This window comes from Myxine glutinosa, chromosome 10, assembly GCF_964187855.1.
Source record: "Myxine glutinosa chromosome 10, kmMyxGlut1.1, whole genome shotgun sequence".
Classification (NCBI taxonomy): domain Eukaryota; kingdom Metazoa; phylum Chordata; class Myxini; order Myxiniformes; family Myxinidae; genus Myxine; species Myxine glutinosa.
This window is the reverse complement of record NC_136270.1, coordinates 86,403,252-86,424,363: the sequence shown is the minus strand read 5'-3', so window position 1 is coordinate 86,424,363 and position 21,112 is coordinate 86,403,252. Positions and strand designations below refer to the sequence as shown.

At 41.6% G+C, this 21,112-nt stretch overlaps 1 protein-coding gene across 1 annotated transcript in view; it reads right to left on the bottom strand.

Annotated features, from left to right (window-relative positions):
* Positions 1-21,112, bottom strand: part of LOC137434017 (integrin alpha-8) — a 158,190-nt gene that overhangs the window by 100,074 nt on the left and 37,004 nt on the right. Inside the window, exons 4-6 of the mRNA XM_068126607.2 lie at positions 15,172-15,298; positions 13,805-13,866; positions 9,942-9,987 (exon numbers count right to left, since the gene is read on the bottom strand). Of these exons, the coding sequence (XP_067982708.2) occupies positions 9,942-9,987; positions 13,805-13,866; positions 15,172-15,298 (235 nt within the window). The remainder of the gene's footprint in view (positions 1-9,941; positions 9,988-13,804; positions 13,867-15,171; positions 15,299-21,112) is intronic.

Genomic DNA, 21,112 nt, shown 5'->3' with positions numbered 1-21,112 from the left:
GCTACTTCGTCGCCTCCGTGCACACAGGCCGAGTACTGCTGCTCGCCACTCCTACTACTGCTCCTACGGCGGATCCCGAGGCTGATGCTGCTGCTCGCCACTCCCGCAATTCCTACTGCTGCACCTACAACTGCTAGCGCTGCTCAGCACCCGCGGCCCGGCTCTGTTCCACCCGCGGCCCGGCTCTGTTCCACCCGCGGCCCGGCTCTGTTCCACCCGCGAACTGCGTACACGCCCGTGGCGTGCCTTCTGGGGGGGGGGGGGGGGGGGGCATGTAGTGGTTACCTTATGCACATGTCGCGGTTACCTTATTCACTTATCCGCATGTGACGGTTACCATTACGATGGGTTTGTTCTAACCCACGCACACGGGCGTTTGGTTGTGTCGTCGTGACGCACGCGCGGCTGTTGGAGCCACGCCCTCCGAAGAGGGTGCTTGTTTTATATAAGCCGTTACGACTTCCGTTCGCTAGCAGTTGCTGGAGATTTCTGTACAATAAACTACCTCTTGTACCCAACGAAATGGCCTCTTCTTATCGTCTTTGGCAACCGCTAAAGTCTAAAAAAAAAGGATGTTTAGAAATATCTCCTAAGATCTGGACTATTGAAGCAGGCTGTGCATATAACAGTTCGCTTGAAAACATGTGTGCACTTTCGTAGCTACAAATACACACACACACACACACACACACACACACACACACACACACACACACACACACACACACAAACACACCAATATGGCGGTGAGGAGGAGGCGGTGTGCTTTCCCGCCTCCCACTCATCGGGGTCTGATGGTACTGAAGACCACGTGCGTCCAGTAACGTATTAGATGGGAACAAAAACTGTGGTTCCCAGTGTTGCAACTGATCGACACGTGTTTGGGACGCAGCCTGGCTATGTAGCTTGGAGGGCTTTATCGACTCAATCTCGTTGAGTGGGGGACCGAGCTTCGGGGAGGTCGAGAACCACACTGAATATAACAGCTTTGGTAAGGCTTCGGCGTTTGGGACACGGCTTAGCCGTGCAGCTTCGTGCGCTTTGTCGACTCCCTCAGGTTTTTTTGGGGTTTTTTTGCATACAAGATCGAGGCTCGTGTAAGAGCTAACATTAATCACAAAAAGACAAACTCAAACATAAAACATCAGACAAAGGGAGTGGGAGACAAGATGGGAAGAGAGAGGGAAGAACACAAGTACAACATTTGAGAGCAGGGATATCGGGAAATCTGTGGGAGGGAGAGGATTTGGGGGGAGGAGGCACGGAAAGGGGAGGGGTGGGGGTGGGTGGGAGAGGTATAAAACACATGGACACTGCTTGGACATCCAGGAAAGAAGTCGGAATTTCAAAAAAGTGGATCTGGGGTGAATTAGCGGGGGTAGAAAAGATCAAGGTTTTGGATGGTGGAAGACAAGAGATGGTGGTGAACAGCTGTTTTAAAGACCTGGAGGGAGGAGTGGAATTGAATAAAGTGAGGGAATTTGTTCCAGAGGCGGGAGAAAAGGGGAATGAAACATTGAAGGTGAATAGAGAGTCTCGATTTTGGCAGTTTAACCATAAGAGGGTTGCAGGCAGCTCTTGTTTTAACCATAAGAGGGTTGCAGGCAGCTCTTGTGCGACCCTCAGTTTGCAAGGCAAGGCTTGTGCAAGGCAGCTTGGTGCATTTTGTCCCTCTCGCAGAGGACGACTCTCTTCGTGCGACTTCTTCCTGCCATGGATGGATGGGACCGGGCTTCAGAGGGACCGCACGTGGAGATGGCGACTGGTAGCAGTGGTATGTAGCGTGTTGTGTCTGGGCGAGCAGGGATGTCTCTGGGTGGGATTGGGTAAACCCCCGGAGGTGGAACACTGAGCACGAATGAGGAGAGGGCTTGGTCCATGAGTCACGATTCCTTTCTGGGTTGGAGATGGGTGCTTCGGGATCAGAGAAGGCTCCATTCAGTCTTTGATTGGAGATGACGACCGGTGGTGACATCACACACACGCACACATACATGAATCGTGATTATGCATACACATACACAGTTGCGGTTGTACATGCACTTTGCATACACACACATGACATATATATATACACATACATAAGTATATACACGAACACACATAAGTGGATACTTTAAACCTGGGAGGGCTCTGTTACACCTTCTGAAACCCGCATATGGAGATAACAACCAACAACAACACACATACGCACACACAGGCACACACGCAATCACCTGCAACCCCATTACTCATGTCATATAATCTAACTTTTATACTTTTGAAATTAAAGAACATAAAAATTGAAAATAAAATGCAACGGACTGCTACAATAAGAAATGAATGTGAAGAGGAGGGTCGTGTAGCACGGAATGAGGGGTGCAGTCGAGGGGGGTGGGTGGTGGTGAGGAAAGTGGAAAGAGGTTTTTAGAAGGTGCTTTAGAAAAAGATAAATGTGGAATGAATCGGTTGGGATTGGTGAAGATAGAAGATTGGTATTGATCCAGGTTACTCTCAACTGAAAGCGGAACCCATTTCTGTCCAATGATCAACCACCAGTGCATGCCTCAAGCTCAAGGGTTAAGTTTCAGTTATTTATGTTTTTCAGGCCTTTACATTTTCCATCCATCTTTCATCCTGCTCATACTCATTTCAACAGCAGAAGGGACACTCTTTGTATTGTGGTCATTCCCAAAGGCTATGCTGTTCCTCCAACCCACTCTACACCTTTCCTTGCACAGAAAAATAGACATATTCACTTACAGTGTTGATTCACGTCACATTATGCTACATCGTCTCAGTTCAGCTGATCAATGCACTTAACTCATTAGTTGACTATCTTCTTGATGTCACAACTGTGGATGTGGCTGTGCTGTTATCATTCGGTGCAAAATTCCTCCCGCAGGATGTTTCTTATGGTGGGAACAGGTGGAAGTCACATCGAGTTACATCTGGTGAATGGAATATGCGATCCAAAACCACTGTTATACTCTGTGCAACTTCCCAATCCAATCAAATTCCGACATGCTTGCAAAAGTGATGAAGACATTGATCAGTTCCATAAATTGAATTATTTGCTAATAATTGTGGGGGAAAACGACCCCTTTTACGAAATTCCATAACATTTCATTTCTGACTTGAAGTCAACACATCGACTGCTATTGTGCAGAGAACATCCATGTCGGATTTCAAAAAGCTGCTTGACTGATGAACAATGGCCCGGTGTTGGCTTAACGGTTAAGGTGGCTGACTTAAGATCTCAGGGTCTTGAGTTCGAACCCTCGTCGTTTGAAATAACACCAGGTGAGTTGACTCAGCCTGTCGTCCTTCCGATGTCGGCAAAATGAGTACAAGCTCACCAATAGAAGTGTTACTGCAGCAGTGGCACAGCTGTGCTTCCAGAAAAATGACGCAATCAGCAGCCACAAGCTGCATACGAAACAACAACTGGTGAACAAAGTGCATGAAGGAGACAACAAACAATATTAATGCGATTTGCAATGGTTGCGACTTTGAGACAATTTTCTTCGATGATGCGGATGGAGCTAGTCTGACATTGATTTGGACATCAAAAGTACCGTAACAGAGATTTAAAGACCCGGTAGCAGTTTTTCCCTGCGCAATGAGCCTTCCTGCCTCTTTGATAATGGAAAATATACCAGCTTTATTTCTCCCGCCTCTAGAACAAACTCCCTCACTCCCTTCAATCCCACTCCTCCCTCCAGTTCTTTAAAACAGCTGCTCACCACCATCTCTTATCTTCCCCCATCCAAAACCTTGATCTTTTCTACCCCCGTTAATTCACCCCAGATCCACTTTTTTGAAATACCGACTTCTTTCCTGGAAGTCCTAACAGTGTCCATGTGTTTTTTTTTTTTACCTCTCCCACCCCCCACTCCCCCCTCCCACGCCTCCTCCCCCCAAGCCCTCTCCCTCCCACAGATCTCCTGATGTACTTGTGTGCTTCCCCTTCTCTCCCCATCTTGTCTCCCGTTCCCTTTTATTTCGTCTTATGCGTCCGTTTTTTTTTGCCATTAATGTTAGCTCTTACACGAGCCTCGATCTTGTATACAAAAGAAAAGAAAAAAAAGAAAAAAAAAGAATTGCCCACATACAGGATTTTAGTTGAGTAAGGCCAATTGTTTCAGCAATAATGGCAAAACATGAGCGACCTAAACATAACACAAAACAATAAGCATTTCCAACCAGTAATTGTTTGGTGTGAGCTGCTCTTTGTTAACCAGAAGTGATTTATGAAACCTCTCCCAGATGGCATTGTGTCCATTCTGGAACAAGGCCAGGGGGGAGTGAGAACGACAGTTTGGGGGCGGAAGGTCATACGTCAGGGTGTCGCTGCCAGTCGTAACAACAAACAACTACCAATAACATACATCACGTGAATCATCAAGCACATGCTTCGCAAGCATTTCGTGCTCCCCTTCCCAAAGTTTCATTTCCAGCTTCAAAAGTTTTTGAAGCCCTCCTGCTCCGCTGAGTACAAAGGTCAGGAAAATGTAACCGGATCTGTGAGCCAGTGTTCAGTTGTGAGGATACTTTGCTGCAATAGGATGTGAAAAACTTTAACATGTCAACTTGCAGCCGGACCGTGGAGGGTGGAGTGTGAAGATATACTCGACAAAGGCCGGGCGGGACCAGCCTCGCAGGGAAAAAGGAAATGGGGAAATTGCACCGCAGTTAGCTCACAGAAACAAACACACAGCCGGCCCTTCATCCGGCAGGAGCATGCTGGCTCATGTGTTGCATCTTTATTTGCCTCCAGACTCGAGACAAACAAATCCAGCATCATCACTCGTACAACAAGAAGTCACACAGAAAAGCCATTCGTTCCCAAAGCGGCATTGCACAGTCTTCAGGGATTGATTATTCCAGCAATGTCAGTGTCGAACAGAGCGTCTTGTGTTACACCGAGGACCATTTGACCCGTGTACTCCTACAGACGTAATGAAATCAGCGCCAAGGCATTCAAGAAGGGCGACACATTTCGGTTTGCGAGAAACCTGTCTGGTGGATGTCCGCAGTCTTACAGCTGTGATTATTTTACAGCTATAAAATCCGTGGGACTACATCTGCTTATCAGACTACTGTGTAAAAAATAAAATCCCACTACATTAATAATGGTGTCTTGATGCACAACGGAATGAATGGCTGTCCTTTTAACAATAAAACCAGTGAGGGTAAGGAAACTCACTTTGCGACATTTGAATGTGTTTTCACAATGCTTTCTTTTCTTTACTACTACTGTACTGTACTACTACTACCACCACCACAACTACATCAGCCCCATTTAATCATAGGGTAGCCGTGGGGTAACTTTGGCCCAGATGTTTCACCGAATGGCTAGTCAGTACTGATGTTCTTCAACACCGTGGGCTTCATTTGGGCAGGATTTTGGAATTTATTCAAGGAGCCACCTACTGTTTGTAAATGACACCGTGGGATTTTTTGCATCAACTAGCAGCTACAAGCAGAGGAGATGATCCTCTTAACGTCCATCAGAGGAGATGGTACACTTTGTGATGCACCTGCAAACCCAGACTTTGGAGTTGGAAATCAAACCCAGACTGGATAGCTTCAAGGTAGGTGTGCCACCTCTACTGTATATCATCTTGTTGGATTATTCACTGAAATCAGTCATGGCTGAAAATGAAGGCACATGAAGCTCTGGCATCACTTTATAAAGTGTGTACAAACAACTTTGCTTCCTTTGTGGCAGAACAACACGAATGACGTCTCCCTAGACAAGTGGGTTAAACTTTTGTTTCCAGGACTTGATGTATGTTCACTTCATGCAATTAATTTAATGGAGACTTGAATCAGGCAAATTTACCCTTTTAATATGAGCACATTCCAGCGATTCTGGGAATTCTGCACGAAGCTGGTTAGACTTTTATCGGGAACGTGTCTGCAAGCTCGCCTCAACCCCTTCGTTTTATTGATGCACGTAGACCATGCACTTTGTGGAATGGGCTGGCAGAAGCTACTACAATAAGATTAAAAAGAGCTCAAACAAAATGATACCTTCTTAATCAAACAGAATCAAAATAATAATAATAATGAGAATAATAACAATAATAGGATAGTTTCCCTAATCGACAAGAAAATAAAAATAAAATAAAATCAACGATTAATACAGTGGACTGCAAAAGTATTCACCCCCTACCAATAATGCCACATTGAGTTGAATTACGAATTATTTCGAAACAATTTTTCCAAATGAACTTTTAATTAATAACTGAAAACATCAAACTAAACACTTATAGTTGAAGGAGGTAACATGTCGGGAATACCTGCAAAAAACATGTACAAATAATTATTCACTGGTTGCAAAAGTATATTCAGCCCCTAAAGTAAGTACTTGGTGGAAACACCTTTTCAGCAATGACTGCTATGAGTATTTTTGGGTAGGTCTTTACCAGCTTGGCAAATTGAGATGGTGAGATCTTTGCCCATTCTTCATGTGAAAATTGCTCTAGTTCTGCCACGTTTGATGGAGATTGTCGATGGACTTAGTCTCTCCTTAAATGTTAATTTGGGTTCAAGTCAGGACTTTGACTGGACCACTCAATAACAATTTTTTTTTCTTCTTCAGCCACTCCAGTGAGGCTTTAGCTTTGTGCTTTGGATCATTGTCCTGCTGAAATGTGAATATCCTACCTAGTTTCAGATTCATGGCTGACTCCAGCAGATTTTCATCAAGGATTCTCCTGTACTTTGCACTGTACATTGTCCCTTCTATCCCAACAAGCTTGCTAGACCCTGCTGATGAAAAGCAACCCCATAACATGATGCTGCACCACCATGCTTGGCAGTAGGGATGGTGTGACTGGGTGACATGCAATGTTAAGCTTGCACCAGACATAACACTTTGCATTTAGACGAAAACGTTCAATTTTTGTCTCGTCTGACCACAAAACGTTTCTACACATGACCACAGTATCATTAAGATGATTTTTCGCAAACACCATATGAGCTTTTCGATACGTCTTTTTCAGTAATGGCTTCTTTCTTGCCACCTGTCCAGAGGTCAGCTTTGTGAAGGGAACGGGATATTGTTGATTGATGAATACTGACCCCCATCTTGAATATAGAACCTTGTAGATCTTTCAAAGTCATTGTTACAGTTACAGTGACATCCCAAACCAGTTTCCTGCTTGCCAGGCTGCTGAGTTTGGACGGGTGACCTGATCTGGGTGGATTCTGGGTGGTATGATACGTCTTCCTCTTCTTAATGATGGATTACACCGTACTCAAAGGGATAATGAGTGACTTTGAAATCTTTCTATAAACCTCTCCTGAACGGTGCTTCTCCACCACTTTGTCTGACTTCTTTGGAAAGCTCCTTGGTCTTCATGTTTGCCTTGTTGGTTGATCAAGTGAGTTGCACCTTAAAACTCCGTACATAAGTGGGGGAGTTTCATGTTTAAGTTAAACCACTGATTACATACAGGTGAAACCTATTAAACCTATTTTGTAAACCTCCAAACAAATAATTTGCTTCTGAAGTGATTTAGAGTTAATTAGGCAAAGGGTTTGAATACTTATGCAACTTAAAATGTGTACAAGTGAGGTTAACAGAGAAAATCTGATGATTATAAGTTGCAAAAGTTGTTTTTTCTTTAAAATCTGCATTTTCTAGCTTTATCGCCTTGGAGTGAAGATTCTATACATTAATTTTATTTTGAAAGCATCATGGAATAAGCTCGCATGGCATAACAATGTGAAAACTTTGGAGGGGGGTGAATACTTTTGCAGGCCACTTTAAATAAAAAATACATCGCTGGCCGCATTTCACCTTGCACCTCATGCAACCCCCACCCTCATGAGTCTGCATAAGAACCAACATGATTTTTCTCCCTTTAGCGAAATGGCGACACAATATGTACATGGCCCCTCAGACAAATACCAAGGGAATCCATGATGGCTAAAAGATGATAAATTACTTGCGGCAAATGTTCAGGTGAGAACAAATAATGTGTTCCCAGGTTCTGCCATTTTCCTTTCAGATTGCTTTTAAAAGTTCGAACAAGGAAAACTTCATCAACAAAATTAAGCAATGTACATTAGAAATGTGGACAACATTTTGTTTCTCCATATTATGAAGACATTATGAGGCTCTTAGATGGTTTCACAAAACCCCAAACTTGCCAGGAAATGTTACAAGCACCAAAGTGTCATTCAACATGAGTTTTTGGTAATGTGTGAGAATACTCCATTCTGTGTGTGTCAATTGATATTCGACATTGTCATTTCCCTGTGAGCCTCTATTCTGTTTCTCTCAATATAATACTGTATCACACTTTTCAGACTATGCATTAAAATGTTTCTATCTTTTCAGTGAGTTAAGCTCGAATTAAATTTAACCACACTTGGTGGTGTAATGGTGAGAACGTCTGCTCTGAGTCTGGGAGGTTTGGTGGTTCAGATCCTACTCCTGAACTGGCATACCGAAGGCTTTAAAATGGTATGTGCTTCTTCCCTGCTTGACATTTACATTTAAAGATAGAGCATGGACAAACAACTACAGGTTGACAACCATTGCACAGGCTCGATGCACCTAATGGCCTCCTCCTGTATTGAAGATCCATGAAAGGGAAATCTTATTATATTAAACAGTGGCGTGCTCTGTGATGCAGCATCCCTGTCTACATGCACAAATTAATAGTTACCTCTGCTATCGAAGGTGGACGGAGGTTATATTTTTACCACAGTCTCTCTGTATGTTTGGTTGTCTGTGAACAGGTTATCTCAAAGGTTTTTGGACAGATTCAGATGAAATTTGGTGGAGAGGTTGGGCGTGTGACACATTGAAGAATTGATTCAATTTTCATGAAGATCTGAAACCAGATGTAGATCCGAGAATTTTCAAAGTTATTCTTCTCCATAGAGTGATCAGGCTAACAATGTTATATAGCATGATATTTCAAAAAGTCGTGGACAGATTATGACAAAACTTGGTGGATGAGTTGGTTGGGTGACAAGAACAAGCCGATTAGATTTTGGTTCAGTTCCGGATGCAGATCTGGCCTATCAGTGGGATACAAAACGTAAACTGTTCAGTGTGGCGGAGGTATGCTCTCTGCCAAGTGCCATTATAGTTGTATATGTACATGCAGTAAGGGAGAACAAAGTGAGAAAAGAACGAGCAGGGAGGATGATAGAGGAGGAGGTTAGGGGAGTGTCAGAGAAGTGGGGAGAGAAGGGAACGAGGTTTTGCAGGAGACACAATAATGAGGAGGGGAATGTAAAGGCCTGCATTAAACATATAGTTGGAAAAGGAGGTGTGGGGGCAGACTAAGGAGGAAAGAAGAATTTAAAATTCTGCCATGATTGCCAATATAATAAATAAATGGGCCCTAAGGACGTAAAGCATGAGAGAAGTAGGGTAAAGAAAAAAGCATCTAGCCAAACAGAATGGTAACTTAATCCTTTTCTTCGTTCGTATGCAGCACAAGGCTGTGGGGTGGCATCAATAGCTGAGGGCACAGCTGTGCTCTGTGCTACTGAAGCAATGCCCTCTGTATGTTAGGGCAGGAGTTTGGAATTTGTTCAAGGTGCCGGCGATGGCTCGACTATCCTTGCGAAGGACACAATGGAATATTTAAAATCCATCAACGAATGCTGGCAAATGGGACACACAGTTAACGTCCATCTGAGGGACGGCACACACATTGATGAATCACCCTGCCTGTGAAATACCAGGATGGCAGTTTAAAGCTAGGTCGGCATATATACGTATAGCTGGATATAGCTGGGTCGGGATTCAAACCCAGGTTAGACAGCTCATAGCAAGTGGGCGTAGCTCTCGACCACCCGGTCAGTCCAGGTATACTTGCTAACTGTATGAGTGATGGTTACAGCTTCAGCAACCACAAAACAACTAAACAACAACTCAGTCCAGGTAGAAATGGAATGAAAAGTTGCTATTTTATTGTCGGCCTTACCTTGCCAGAAGAAGCTTCCAGGCCCTCCCACGACGACCCTCCCATCCTGCAAGGCAAGCCACATGGAAGTATTCACTTTGATAATGATAGCAATATGCTCGGCTTGTATTTTCTCATACCATTACTCATCTCCAATCTACACAATAATCCAAATTGTTTTTATATTACTTTTTCTTATCCAACATTCCAATTTGTGATTGAAGAAAAAATGAGCAGAAAACGACGAAATAATTTCATCCACAAAACAAAAAGATGACATTTGAGGGATTGAAAAATATTTAATTTTAACTTACAATTTGTATTAAATTAATCATGCGTAAGGTTTATTCTCCCAATTTAAATACAGACCATTTTGGAGGCATAAAACAGGAAATCCGCTAGTCGACAGAAGTCGGACATGTCTGCCTTTATTCTCTATTTGTCTTCCCACGTCTATATCTGTCCCTCCTTGCTTCATTCTGAATATATTTTTTATTCGTTTAATGAAATACCATCTTTTCATTTGCATTGTTCTTCATTCAAAACATTACGGTACTCCTCAATAAAACTTCTCTCGGCAGAGAACATCAAAAAAAATCCCTCACTCTTCTAAATACAGCATCAGTGGAACTCTGGGATAAGCATTCAAAGCAGAGCGGTGACAGCGGTGGCCAGGAAGTTCCTGACGTGTCACATCCTTCAACCTGAGATGTCACATCCTTGAACCTGAGATGTTCACGGACTTCCTGATGGCCCTTTGACCCAAGGGACAACCAGAAATACACTTCTCTCCACAATTATTCTGACTCTGCTGCTGAATATGGCAACTTATGTCGACAGGGTTAACACCACACCGTTGGGCAACCCAGGAAGAGGTGGTGGTGGTCTTACGCTAGGGCATGCAAGAGCAGCAGCTGAATCCTTAGCAACAACCAAAGAAATCCTCACCCTAAAGTTAACAACTCAAAAAGCTCTAGTTGATTCCCACAAAAATGTAATTGTCATGGTTCCCTTTTTGAGGCAATGTTTTATGGCCGAATGCCCTTCCTGACGCCAACCCTTTTAGTCGCCTCTTACGACATGCAGGGATACGGTGTACCTATTCTAATGAATGTAGCAGGAAGTAGAGGATGGGGTAGACCGAGAAAGACATGGCTAAAGGTGGTAGAAGAAGAAATGCGGGCAAGGGGGTTAACAAGGGGAGATGTAGAAAACAGGGCAAAATGGAGAAGATTGCCATGGGGACCGCAAGGCTAACCCCCGCTCTAGCAGGGAAAATGGCCTTAAAATGCCTGTTGTTGTTGATTCCCACAAAAAAAAACAAGGAAGGAGGTGGGGGTATTATGTATATTCATAGATGCCTGGTGTTGGTTTAGCGGTTAGGGTGCCGGCTTGGGATCCTAGGATCCTGTGTTTGAATCCCGGTCGATCACTAAATTAACGCCAGGGGAGTTCACTCAGACTGTCATCCTTCCGAGGTCGGCAAATTGAGTACCAGCTTGCTGGGATGAATGATCCCGGTGTGTACCCCGGTTTAGAATAGGTACACCGTATCCCTGCACATCGTAAGAGGCGACTAAGGGTTGGCGTCAGGAAGGGAATCCGGCCATAAAAACATTGCCTCAAACAGGGAACCATGATTGTCATGGGGTCCGCAAGGCTAACCCCGCTCTAGCGGGGAAAATGGCCTTAAAAACGATCATTCATTCATTCATTCATTCATAGATGTATGTATGCGTGCACGTACATTGTTCCATAGCCAGTCAGTGAATTACTCACCAAATTTCATAGCAACCCAGAAACATTGTTGCATCCATTTATTAGAGCTATAGTAATGGTGTGAACACTTGTATAAACACGAGAAAACAGCTTGATTGTTTCCAAAAGAATGAGGATAAAAACAGCAGCATGCCAGTATAAAAGAACATCATGGAGGCAGCACGTGGAAAATATTAATTCGAGGTGACCCCACCCAAAACCAGATGTGGCATCGCAGCGAGCTGCTCATTGAGAGAGCGGCCGAAGGGGAATGAAGAGGGAAAGAGCAAAATATGCAAGTCCATCGAAGCAGGAGTTCTGAAACAAGCATTCCCAATGACAAATTTGCTCTTCTACTTATGAGCCCCCTGACGAACCCCCAGTGTAGAAGCAGATCGAAAGAGTTGAGCTCATTACCCACTATGGAGCCACCTTTCAACTACAAGTAGAGATGTTTATATGGTGAAATTAATTAAATAATTTCCATGCAGGAAATGAGACGATCAATACAGCAGGGATGCTCTCTCTTCCTCCCTCACTTGCACTTACTTACTACTCATTCATCTATCTGTTATTCTTTTACGTAATTTAAAAAGAAGTGCAGAACACTTTGTTCTGTCGCCTCCTCTATTGCTCCAGGTGTTTTCGATGCAGAATGTTCTTCCTTGGGGACTTCAGAATAGCAAGAGTTCCTCCATCAGGCTCAGTTTGCTTTCCTTCTCAGATCTGCCTTTTCTGGCACCTCCAATCCACTCCAATCGATCACCAACTAACACACTCTTATTTGATCTTTACTTGTACGTGATGGGAACATTCTGTAAACGCTGTCTATGGGCATCCTATTGGACCCAGTACTACAAACTGCAAACAATGTGAGAACTGCAAAAGTGTGGCAGATTTGTTTTGGACGTCGAAAGTTTTACTTTTTATTCTGCAATTCCAATCTTACTTCCTTAAGGAGGCAGAGGAAAGATTAGGTAGCATGGACATTTTGGAAAGTTGGGTGTCATCAATAACTTATCGGTATCCTGATTTTTGCAGTCGATTTAATTCTCGCTTCGACTCAAGACACTCTTGACCATGCAGATGGAGACACACCTATAGACCATGCTACGCCCGACTCCGGACAGGCCTTAATTAGCATGAGCAAAAAAAGAGCAAACTTTTTCAATGGCTTCTGTAACACTATATTTAAATAAAAGACGCCATTTTATACATGAACTTGTCTTTTCAACCTCACTTCTTTTCCTAAACTCGTTCACTGCTCCATGAAGTCCACATTAACATGGCATCGTTGTAAAGGCTAATTGCTCGTTGGAGAATGGAAAAGTAGTCTTAATCGTGAGGGCTAGTATCATTCTGTGCACAGACAGGTACAACAAATGGATGGAATCACCAAAATGTTCATCAAAGTATACGCTAACCACTGTAGGAAGCAAGGAAAAGCTGACGTTTCACTCTGACGAAGGATTAGCGCCCAAAACGACAGCTTCTCCTTGCTTCCCTTGGCAGGTAGCATACTTTGATCAATGTTCTGTTGATTCCATACATCTTACTTTAATTCACCAAATAAATGTCTGTCTGTTCCCAGGTACCGCAACAACGGCTGAACCGATCACAACAAAATTTTGGGTGGGTAATCCTGGGACCCCCTGCAATAAAATAGGCCATATTGTTTTTCAATTTTTTTTCCAGTTTTCCAATTTTCCAGTTTTTCCAAACACGATGGAATAGTATTTACCGATATGAACAGTGATGTGGCTTTTATTGAAATTCTACAAATACTGCTTAGATTTTGATGATTTGCATGTGATTTAACGGATGTTTATATAAATCGTTTAAAATATTTTTTTAAAGCCTTCAATTTCTGATATTTTGCCTTTTCATTTGATATTTGATATTTAAATATTCTGATATTTTCTTTTCATTTCATATTTGCCTTTTCATCTGGCCTCCCAATTGAAGCCCCGCCCGTAGGGCGGGTACAGTTGCTAGTTTTTATAATTGCTCGTTGAGGTTTATTTACACATTCAAAAGTAACCATAATACACAGAGGTTAGCATCGGTATGAAAAAAAACCATTGTGGACGCATAACAACACAAACACATAGCAGTTCAAGCCTTACCTTGGTTATTTCAGAACTGAAACCCGCCTGGCATGAGCCTTGACCTCCTGAACCACCACGAGCTACAGGATGGAGCATGGCACAAGTAACGGTAGCTTTCATTCCTGAGACAGCATCATTGTGTGATAATACCCAAATGACTGTAGTTAATAATTTTTACCAATTTACAAAATACTGCCCCTCCTAAGATGAACACATCATCTCAACACAGAAACACCCGTAACTTTTCCTCGAGGTAACAGAAGACAAGTTTGTGCATCCATCCTGTATCACATCCCAAACTAGCACTCCCATAAAACATAAATCATTCCTTCAAAGCAATCTAAATGTCAGACAAATGAAGATGATTACAAATATAGTGGGAGAAAGGGAGAAGGGAAGGTAGAATATAAAAGGAGTGGGAAAGAGAAAGCTTTTGATCATATGCATTCTAAACTCTATGTAAACCTACAGGTAATGGATAAAAATGGAAACACCTGGGTAAATGAGAGACAGCAAGCAACAGCTTCCACCCAGGTGTGGCCCATGTGTTAATTAAGCAAATAACATCCCAGAATGCTTAGGGCCACATATGTATAAAACTGCTGCACAGGCCTAGTTGCCTCTAATTATGGCTATCATGGCTGCAGGAGGAACCCCCCCCCCCCACCCCACCCCAACCCCAACACCCACTCCCCACACCCCACTCCCCACTGCCCCCATCCTCAGAGCACGTGTGGTCGCCCAATCGTTTTATGAGCATGACACCGATGTTATCCATATGTCATGGCCTTCTCAATAACCAGATCTGAACCCAATGGAGCATTTATGGGATATTCTGGAATGATGCCTGAGACAGCACTTTCTACCTCCATCAAACAGGTGTGATTGATTGACTTTCTCGTGGAAGAATGGTGCCACATCCCTCCTGCAGAATTCCAGACACTGGTGGACTCTATGCCATGGTGCATACATACCGTACTGGCCACACATGATGGCCTAATGCCCTATTAAGTGACTTTACATTGGTGTTTCCGTTTTGTGTCCACGACCTGCACGTAATTATTATAAAGCTTGCATGTCGATTAATGTGAGATACATTTTGTCATTGGGTTATTCAAAGGATTTTTCGTTGTTGGTCGATTCATTTGGCTATTTGCGGCAAGCAAAAACAGCTCAATGTTGGTTTTGAATATTGATGTGTTGTTAGTTAGTGGATGAGACATCATGCAGACTAGACTGGATGTAACCAAATGATTCAAATGAATGGGCATATTAAGTTAGACTGATGGAGCAGCAGCTACCCCTCTGCTTCCAGTTGGACAAGAAATACATTTGCCACCCAAAGCACCACATTTGTCAGAGCAATGCAAAGGGATCGTGCTTACTAGTGCGACAGGGAGCATACTCGGCGTAGCGGGAGAAGTTGCCTACGACCAAATAGCACGTGCCAACAGGCTCACGTTCAGCTTCCCCCAGCTTGTAGGTCCGCCATGAGTAAAGAGGTGCACATGCCTGAAGGTCCCACACACAGTGCGATAAAATGAGTACATCCAATGTGCATCCAGCACCTATGGAAAACTCACAACATGGCCAAGCAGCACCACTTTGTAAGCAACTGTTGGAACTATATGTATATTGAAAAACAGAGTTAGGCAGGTCAGCAACCATTTTTAAGAAATAATAGTTAATAAGCTGACCCTACAAGGCCTGTTTCCACCACATTGGCTGGCTAATTGCGGTAAATGTTATCTTCCAATAAACAACCAGAACATTCATAAAATCCTGTCTTTTTAGTGGAGGATAACGTTCAGAAAACGTAATCAGGAAAAAGCAATGGAAATAAGCCACAAGGGATCCATTTGGTGGCTGTGGTTTCTCATAGCATAAGGAATGGATGATTGATTCTCAACTATGCATGGGAAGTGTATAAGTAAATATAAAATGTGATTGATTCTTGGAAAACAAATTGAGGCAATGTATGACAACAAAACAATAATAAGTCATCTTATGGTTTTTAAGTTTTCATGGAATACTTACCCCATGCAGTCAACCTGGTGTGAGCCAACTCTTGTGTTTTTTTAAGGGTTATTACGGCGTAGCCAATAGGGCAAAGCCGTCTAGAACAGTGTTTGTCCGTCTGTATGTATGTATGTATGTATGTATGTATGTATGTATGTCCCCTCAAACGTATACCAATCAGAGCTGAGGATCTGGTCACATGACAGGGTGATGTGATTACGTCTGATGTGATTACGGCGGTACGGCGGCTGACTCCAAACACTGCCATTTTGATTGAAATGCTGTTCATGCCGAACATATCGTCGAACCTATTGTATCAGAATCGCCATGCTCTACCTTTACGTTTTTCATTCAGTGTGAAACACAAACCATCCGATTGTTAAAATGACCATCAAATATCGAAAGCATCGGCATTACGTCTCTTCCAACAAAACGGTACGTATCCAACCCTTGTGGGGTATAATCTAGATTACAGTAGATCTTCCCTCAGTTCTGTAAGTAAAACGTACCTCACAGATGTCGGGATTCCTCCAAATTTCTTTGTTTAATGTTATAAACAGCACTAGCGACTGTTTAAAAAGCTAATTATGTGTTTGTGGTTTATAATATTTTACAAGCCCGGCTACGCCGCTTAGACTTTCGGTATTGTTTTTCTTTGATCCAATATGGCTGCCAGACCACGTGACCAATTACGTCATAAATTTATATTCTCCAATATAATTGTTGCATAGATCATACTCAATAAATTTCAAAATTATCGGACTAAGCATTGTACTTATGACGTCATAATGAAGGCACCATCATTAACCATCATAATGTTGTCATCATGAAGGCACCATCATTAACAAAACATATTCCCCATGTGGAGTTCTTTACAATGAGCCACATTTCAATTTTTTCCCATGGAGCGGTTTCGGAGATATATCTGTCCAAATCTTTTCAGTTTTTTCCAAGATGGCGCCCATATCACGTGACTTATTATGTAATAATTATCACTAAAAAAAATTCTACACGAGTAGACACATACAGTGGTGAAAGTTTTGTATCAATCAGACCAACAGTTGCCGAGAAAATGAATTTTTAAAATGCAGACACGTACGACATACGTGCGTATGCAACCGATAGCTTAACGTACGCACCCAATTGCTTAACCCCGCATATAGCTTCACGAGCACAAGGTATTAAGTGACAGGTTTAATAATTCTGCTCATCGTTTTCTGAAATCAAACACCAGATCAGTCACTGGTATTGGGACTACTCAATAATCCAATGATCTTCATTAACCATGGATATCTTAAACTTTATACAGACAAGAATAGGAATAATCTATTGTATATATCGACTAAAAGTTCCACAATTGGTGCCTTGTTACTTCTATCCGCATAAAATGTACGATATGTGATGTTGTGCTTACATCAGTTCGGAAGCCGAAGTGGTAATGTGTGACATTATAGCAATTAATCAATAACTTCTTATAACACACATGATACAGATTATTCTAAGGACCAATCAGTTTTACCCTTTCAGAGCAAATATGTTTATTGTTACGTCTGTAGGGTGGGGGGGGGGGGGTGGGGGGGGGGGGTTGAGAGGTAGAGGTTGCCTTAGTACAGATAGAAATGTATAGAGTAGTATGGTCTGTGGATGAGTAGTTAGCCAATCTCCATGTAATAAGTAGGGACATTCCGAAACCAGTCGCCGGCTGGGCATCCTCCGTCGTGCAAAATCCTTCCTTGGTACACCTAAACTCCTATACACCTCCAAAGCTTTCATCTGCAGCTAACTCTAACCTCAACCTTCCCCCCCACCACCCAACCCCACATTCTCAGGCCCACCCTCAATCCCAAGTCCTCCCCCCCAAAGCCGCAATCGCAACTCTCTGTTCTCCCCTCACCCTTTCTCCTCAAAGTCAGCTCCCAAAACCATAAGTCTGCAACCCCCTTTCCAAATTCCAAGCCATCAATCCCTCTCAAAAACCCGGGTCTTCAACCCCTCCGCTCCCAAAGCCTCAACCCATTCTCCCACCTCTGTCCTCCATCTGCCCCCCCTCCCCCACCCCAACTTCAACTCTGTCCTCCCCTCCCCCTTTCATTTTCAAATCATCCACTCCATCCCCCAAACCCAATGTCAACCCCACTCCAAACCTCAATTCCCCAACCCCCCCACCCCTTCCAAGCCTCAACCCCCTGCTCCCAATTCTCTATACATACATACATATATACATATATACATACATATGAATATACATACATACATATATACACACATACATACATATGTATATACATACATTCATATGAAAATAAAATAAATAAATAAAACATACTACATAAAGCTACATAATATACTACATAACATTAACATTACTACATAACATACTACATAAAGTACATAAAATGCAGTATTATATATATATTTTTTTGTTTCTGATTTACTTTTACTTTTATTTTTTGCAGGCAAAACACTTGAATGACCATGTGGAACTTGTCAGGTGAAGAACGCACTTTCGCTATCAAAGCTTTTTACAAGAATAATGATAGTGCAACTGCCACACAAAGGCAATTCAAACTCCATTTCAATGTTCAACGTCATGGAAATGTGCCGTCTGTTCGTGCTATCAAGTTATGGGTTCAGAAGTTTGAGAGGACCGGTTCAACTTTAAAAGAGAAACCGCCGGGAGCACCAAAATCAGTCAGAACGGCACAAAACATTGAGCGTGGAAGGGAGTCAGTTTTGAGAAGTCCGCATCGCCCCAGCCGAAAGCATGCATCAGCCTTAAGAATTTCTCAAATGTCACTATGCCACATATTGCATAAGGATTTAAACTTTTATCCCGATAAAATACAAACTGTCCAGGAATTAAGCCAAGATGATGAGATTGCCCGCAATAATTTTTGTGAGGGAATGCTTTCATCTATGGACGGAAATGAAAACCAAAACATTGCTAACAATTTGTTCATGTCTGATGAAGCACATTTTCATCTGTGGTAATGTCAACAAGCAAAATACTCGTTTTTGGGCAGCCAAAAACCCAAGAGAAATGCACACAAAACCGTTACACAGTCCCAAAGTCACAGTGTGGTGTGCACTTTCGTCATTCAGCATCATAGGGCCTTACTTCTTTGAGAACGATAACGGAAATGCCGTCACTGTTACTGCAGCTCAAAATACCGATATAGTCAGGTTCACTATGTCAATAAATTATATTTCGTTCAGCATCATGGTAGATTAGCAAACCTATACATTTTTGGAAAGGTTATAGCATAAGGAAACTAAAAATCAATGTTTACATTTGGAGAGATACCTGTATGGCGGCCATTTTGGATTTTCAAAATGGCCACTGTAAAATACATATTTTGTTCTATTTCTGCCTCTAATTACCCTAAAAACGTTTTAAAATATACTAAACCTACATTTTCAGGGACAAGGAATCCAATGAAAGTATCAAATTAGTGCTATGGGGAATGGTAAGACACGAATCAAAGGTTTTGAATTGCAAAATACTGTCTTTATATTCGCGATAAGTTGCATAATCAAATACATGTTATCATTTTGTACAGGCAGTTAATAACATCAAAATGTGTCACAATAATTCATATCACCAAACATACACATGCAGTCAGTATAACTTCACATCTACACAGGCAGTCAATGACAAAATATACACAGGCAGTCAATGGCATCAAACATACACGATTACAGAATATGCCATTTAGAGTTCGTCATCACTGTCCTGTGTGTCGTATCCGACAATATAGTCCGCATCGTTTTCACAGTCCATTCCACACAAGCAAAGGTCGGTCAAATTGATTGGCAAATCGAATTGGTCGAATGGTCGATCGAATCGAATTCGATGAATCGAATCGAATCGAATCGATCGAATTGGTCGAATGGTCGAATGGTCGATCGAAGCGATTGGTCGAATGGTCGAATTGGTCGAATGGAATTGGTCGAATTGGTGGAATCGAATTGGTCGGAATTGGCAAATGTAAACATTGATTTTCTGATTTTCCATGTAATAACGTTTCCAAAAATGTATAGGTTTGCTAATCTACCATGATTTTGAACGAAAAAAACAAAGTGAACCTGACTAATATGGCTTCTAACTTCCTCTTCAGAGAATTAAACAGATTTGCAGAAGTGAGCCCAATGACGTGGTTTCAGTAAGATGGTGCAACCTCCCACACCGCCAGTGTCCATGACTACTGTAAGGGCGCTCTTTCCAAAGCATGTCATTTCCAGAAACGGCGATATTCCATGGCCAGCGAAGTCACCCGATTTTACTGCATGTGATTATTTCTTGTGATCATATCTAAAGGACAAAGTGTATGTTAACGGTCCACAAACTCTTCATGAACTTAAGGAAAACATCAGACGTGAAATCAATTTATATTGACGTGGCCATGTTGCAGAACGTCATGAATAATTGGTGTCCAAGATTGGTGGAATGTATCAGACGAAATTGTGTGCATCGTGCATCTCATAGACAGAGATGTTCTTTTCCACAAATAAATGGCATGTTATGTACTTAACTTTATTGTAAAAAATTGTTTTGAAATACAACTTTTTATTACCTTTACACGAGTGTTAAAAAATAACAATATTTCTGGCTCACCCTGTATGTATGTATGTATGTATGTATGTATGTATGTATGTATGTATGTATGTATGTATGTATATATATATATGTATGTATGTATATATATATGTATGTATGTATATATATATATATATATATATACATACATACATATATATATACATACATACATATATATATATATATATATATATATATATATATATATATATATATATATATATATATATATATATATATATATATATATATATACATACATATATATATATATATATACATACATATATATATATATATATACATACATATATATATATATATATATATATATATATATATATATATATATATATACATACACATATACATATATATATATATATATATATATATATATATACATACATATATATATATATATATATATATACATACATATATATATATATATATATACATACACATATATATATATATATATATATATATATATATATATATATATATATATATACATATATACATATATATATATATATATATACATATACATATATATATATTGTTACAGGTCACGGACAGGTGTTATAGACCGAGCGGTGGTTTAAAACCGCGACCTAACAAACTCACCCGATTCACCCAGACTTTGGCCGTATCGCACCGTAGCTGCTCAATGAGGGGAAAAGACAAAAACGACGCAATGC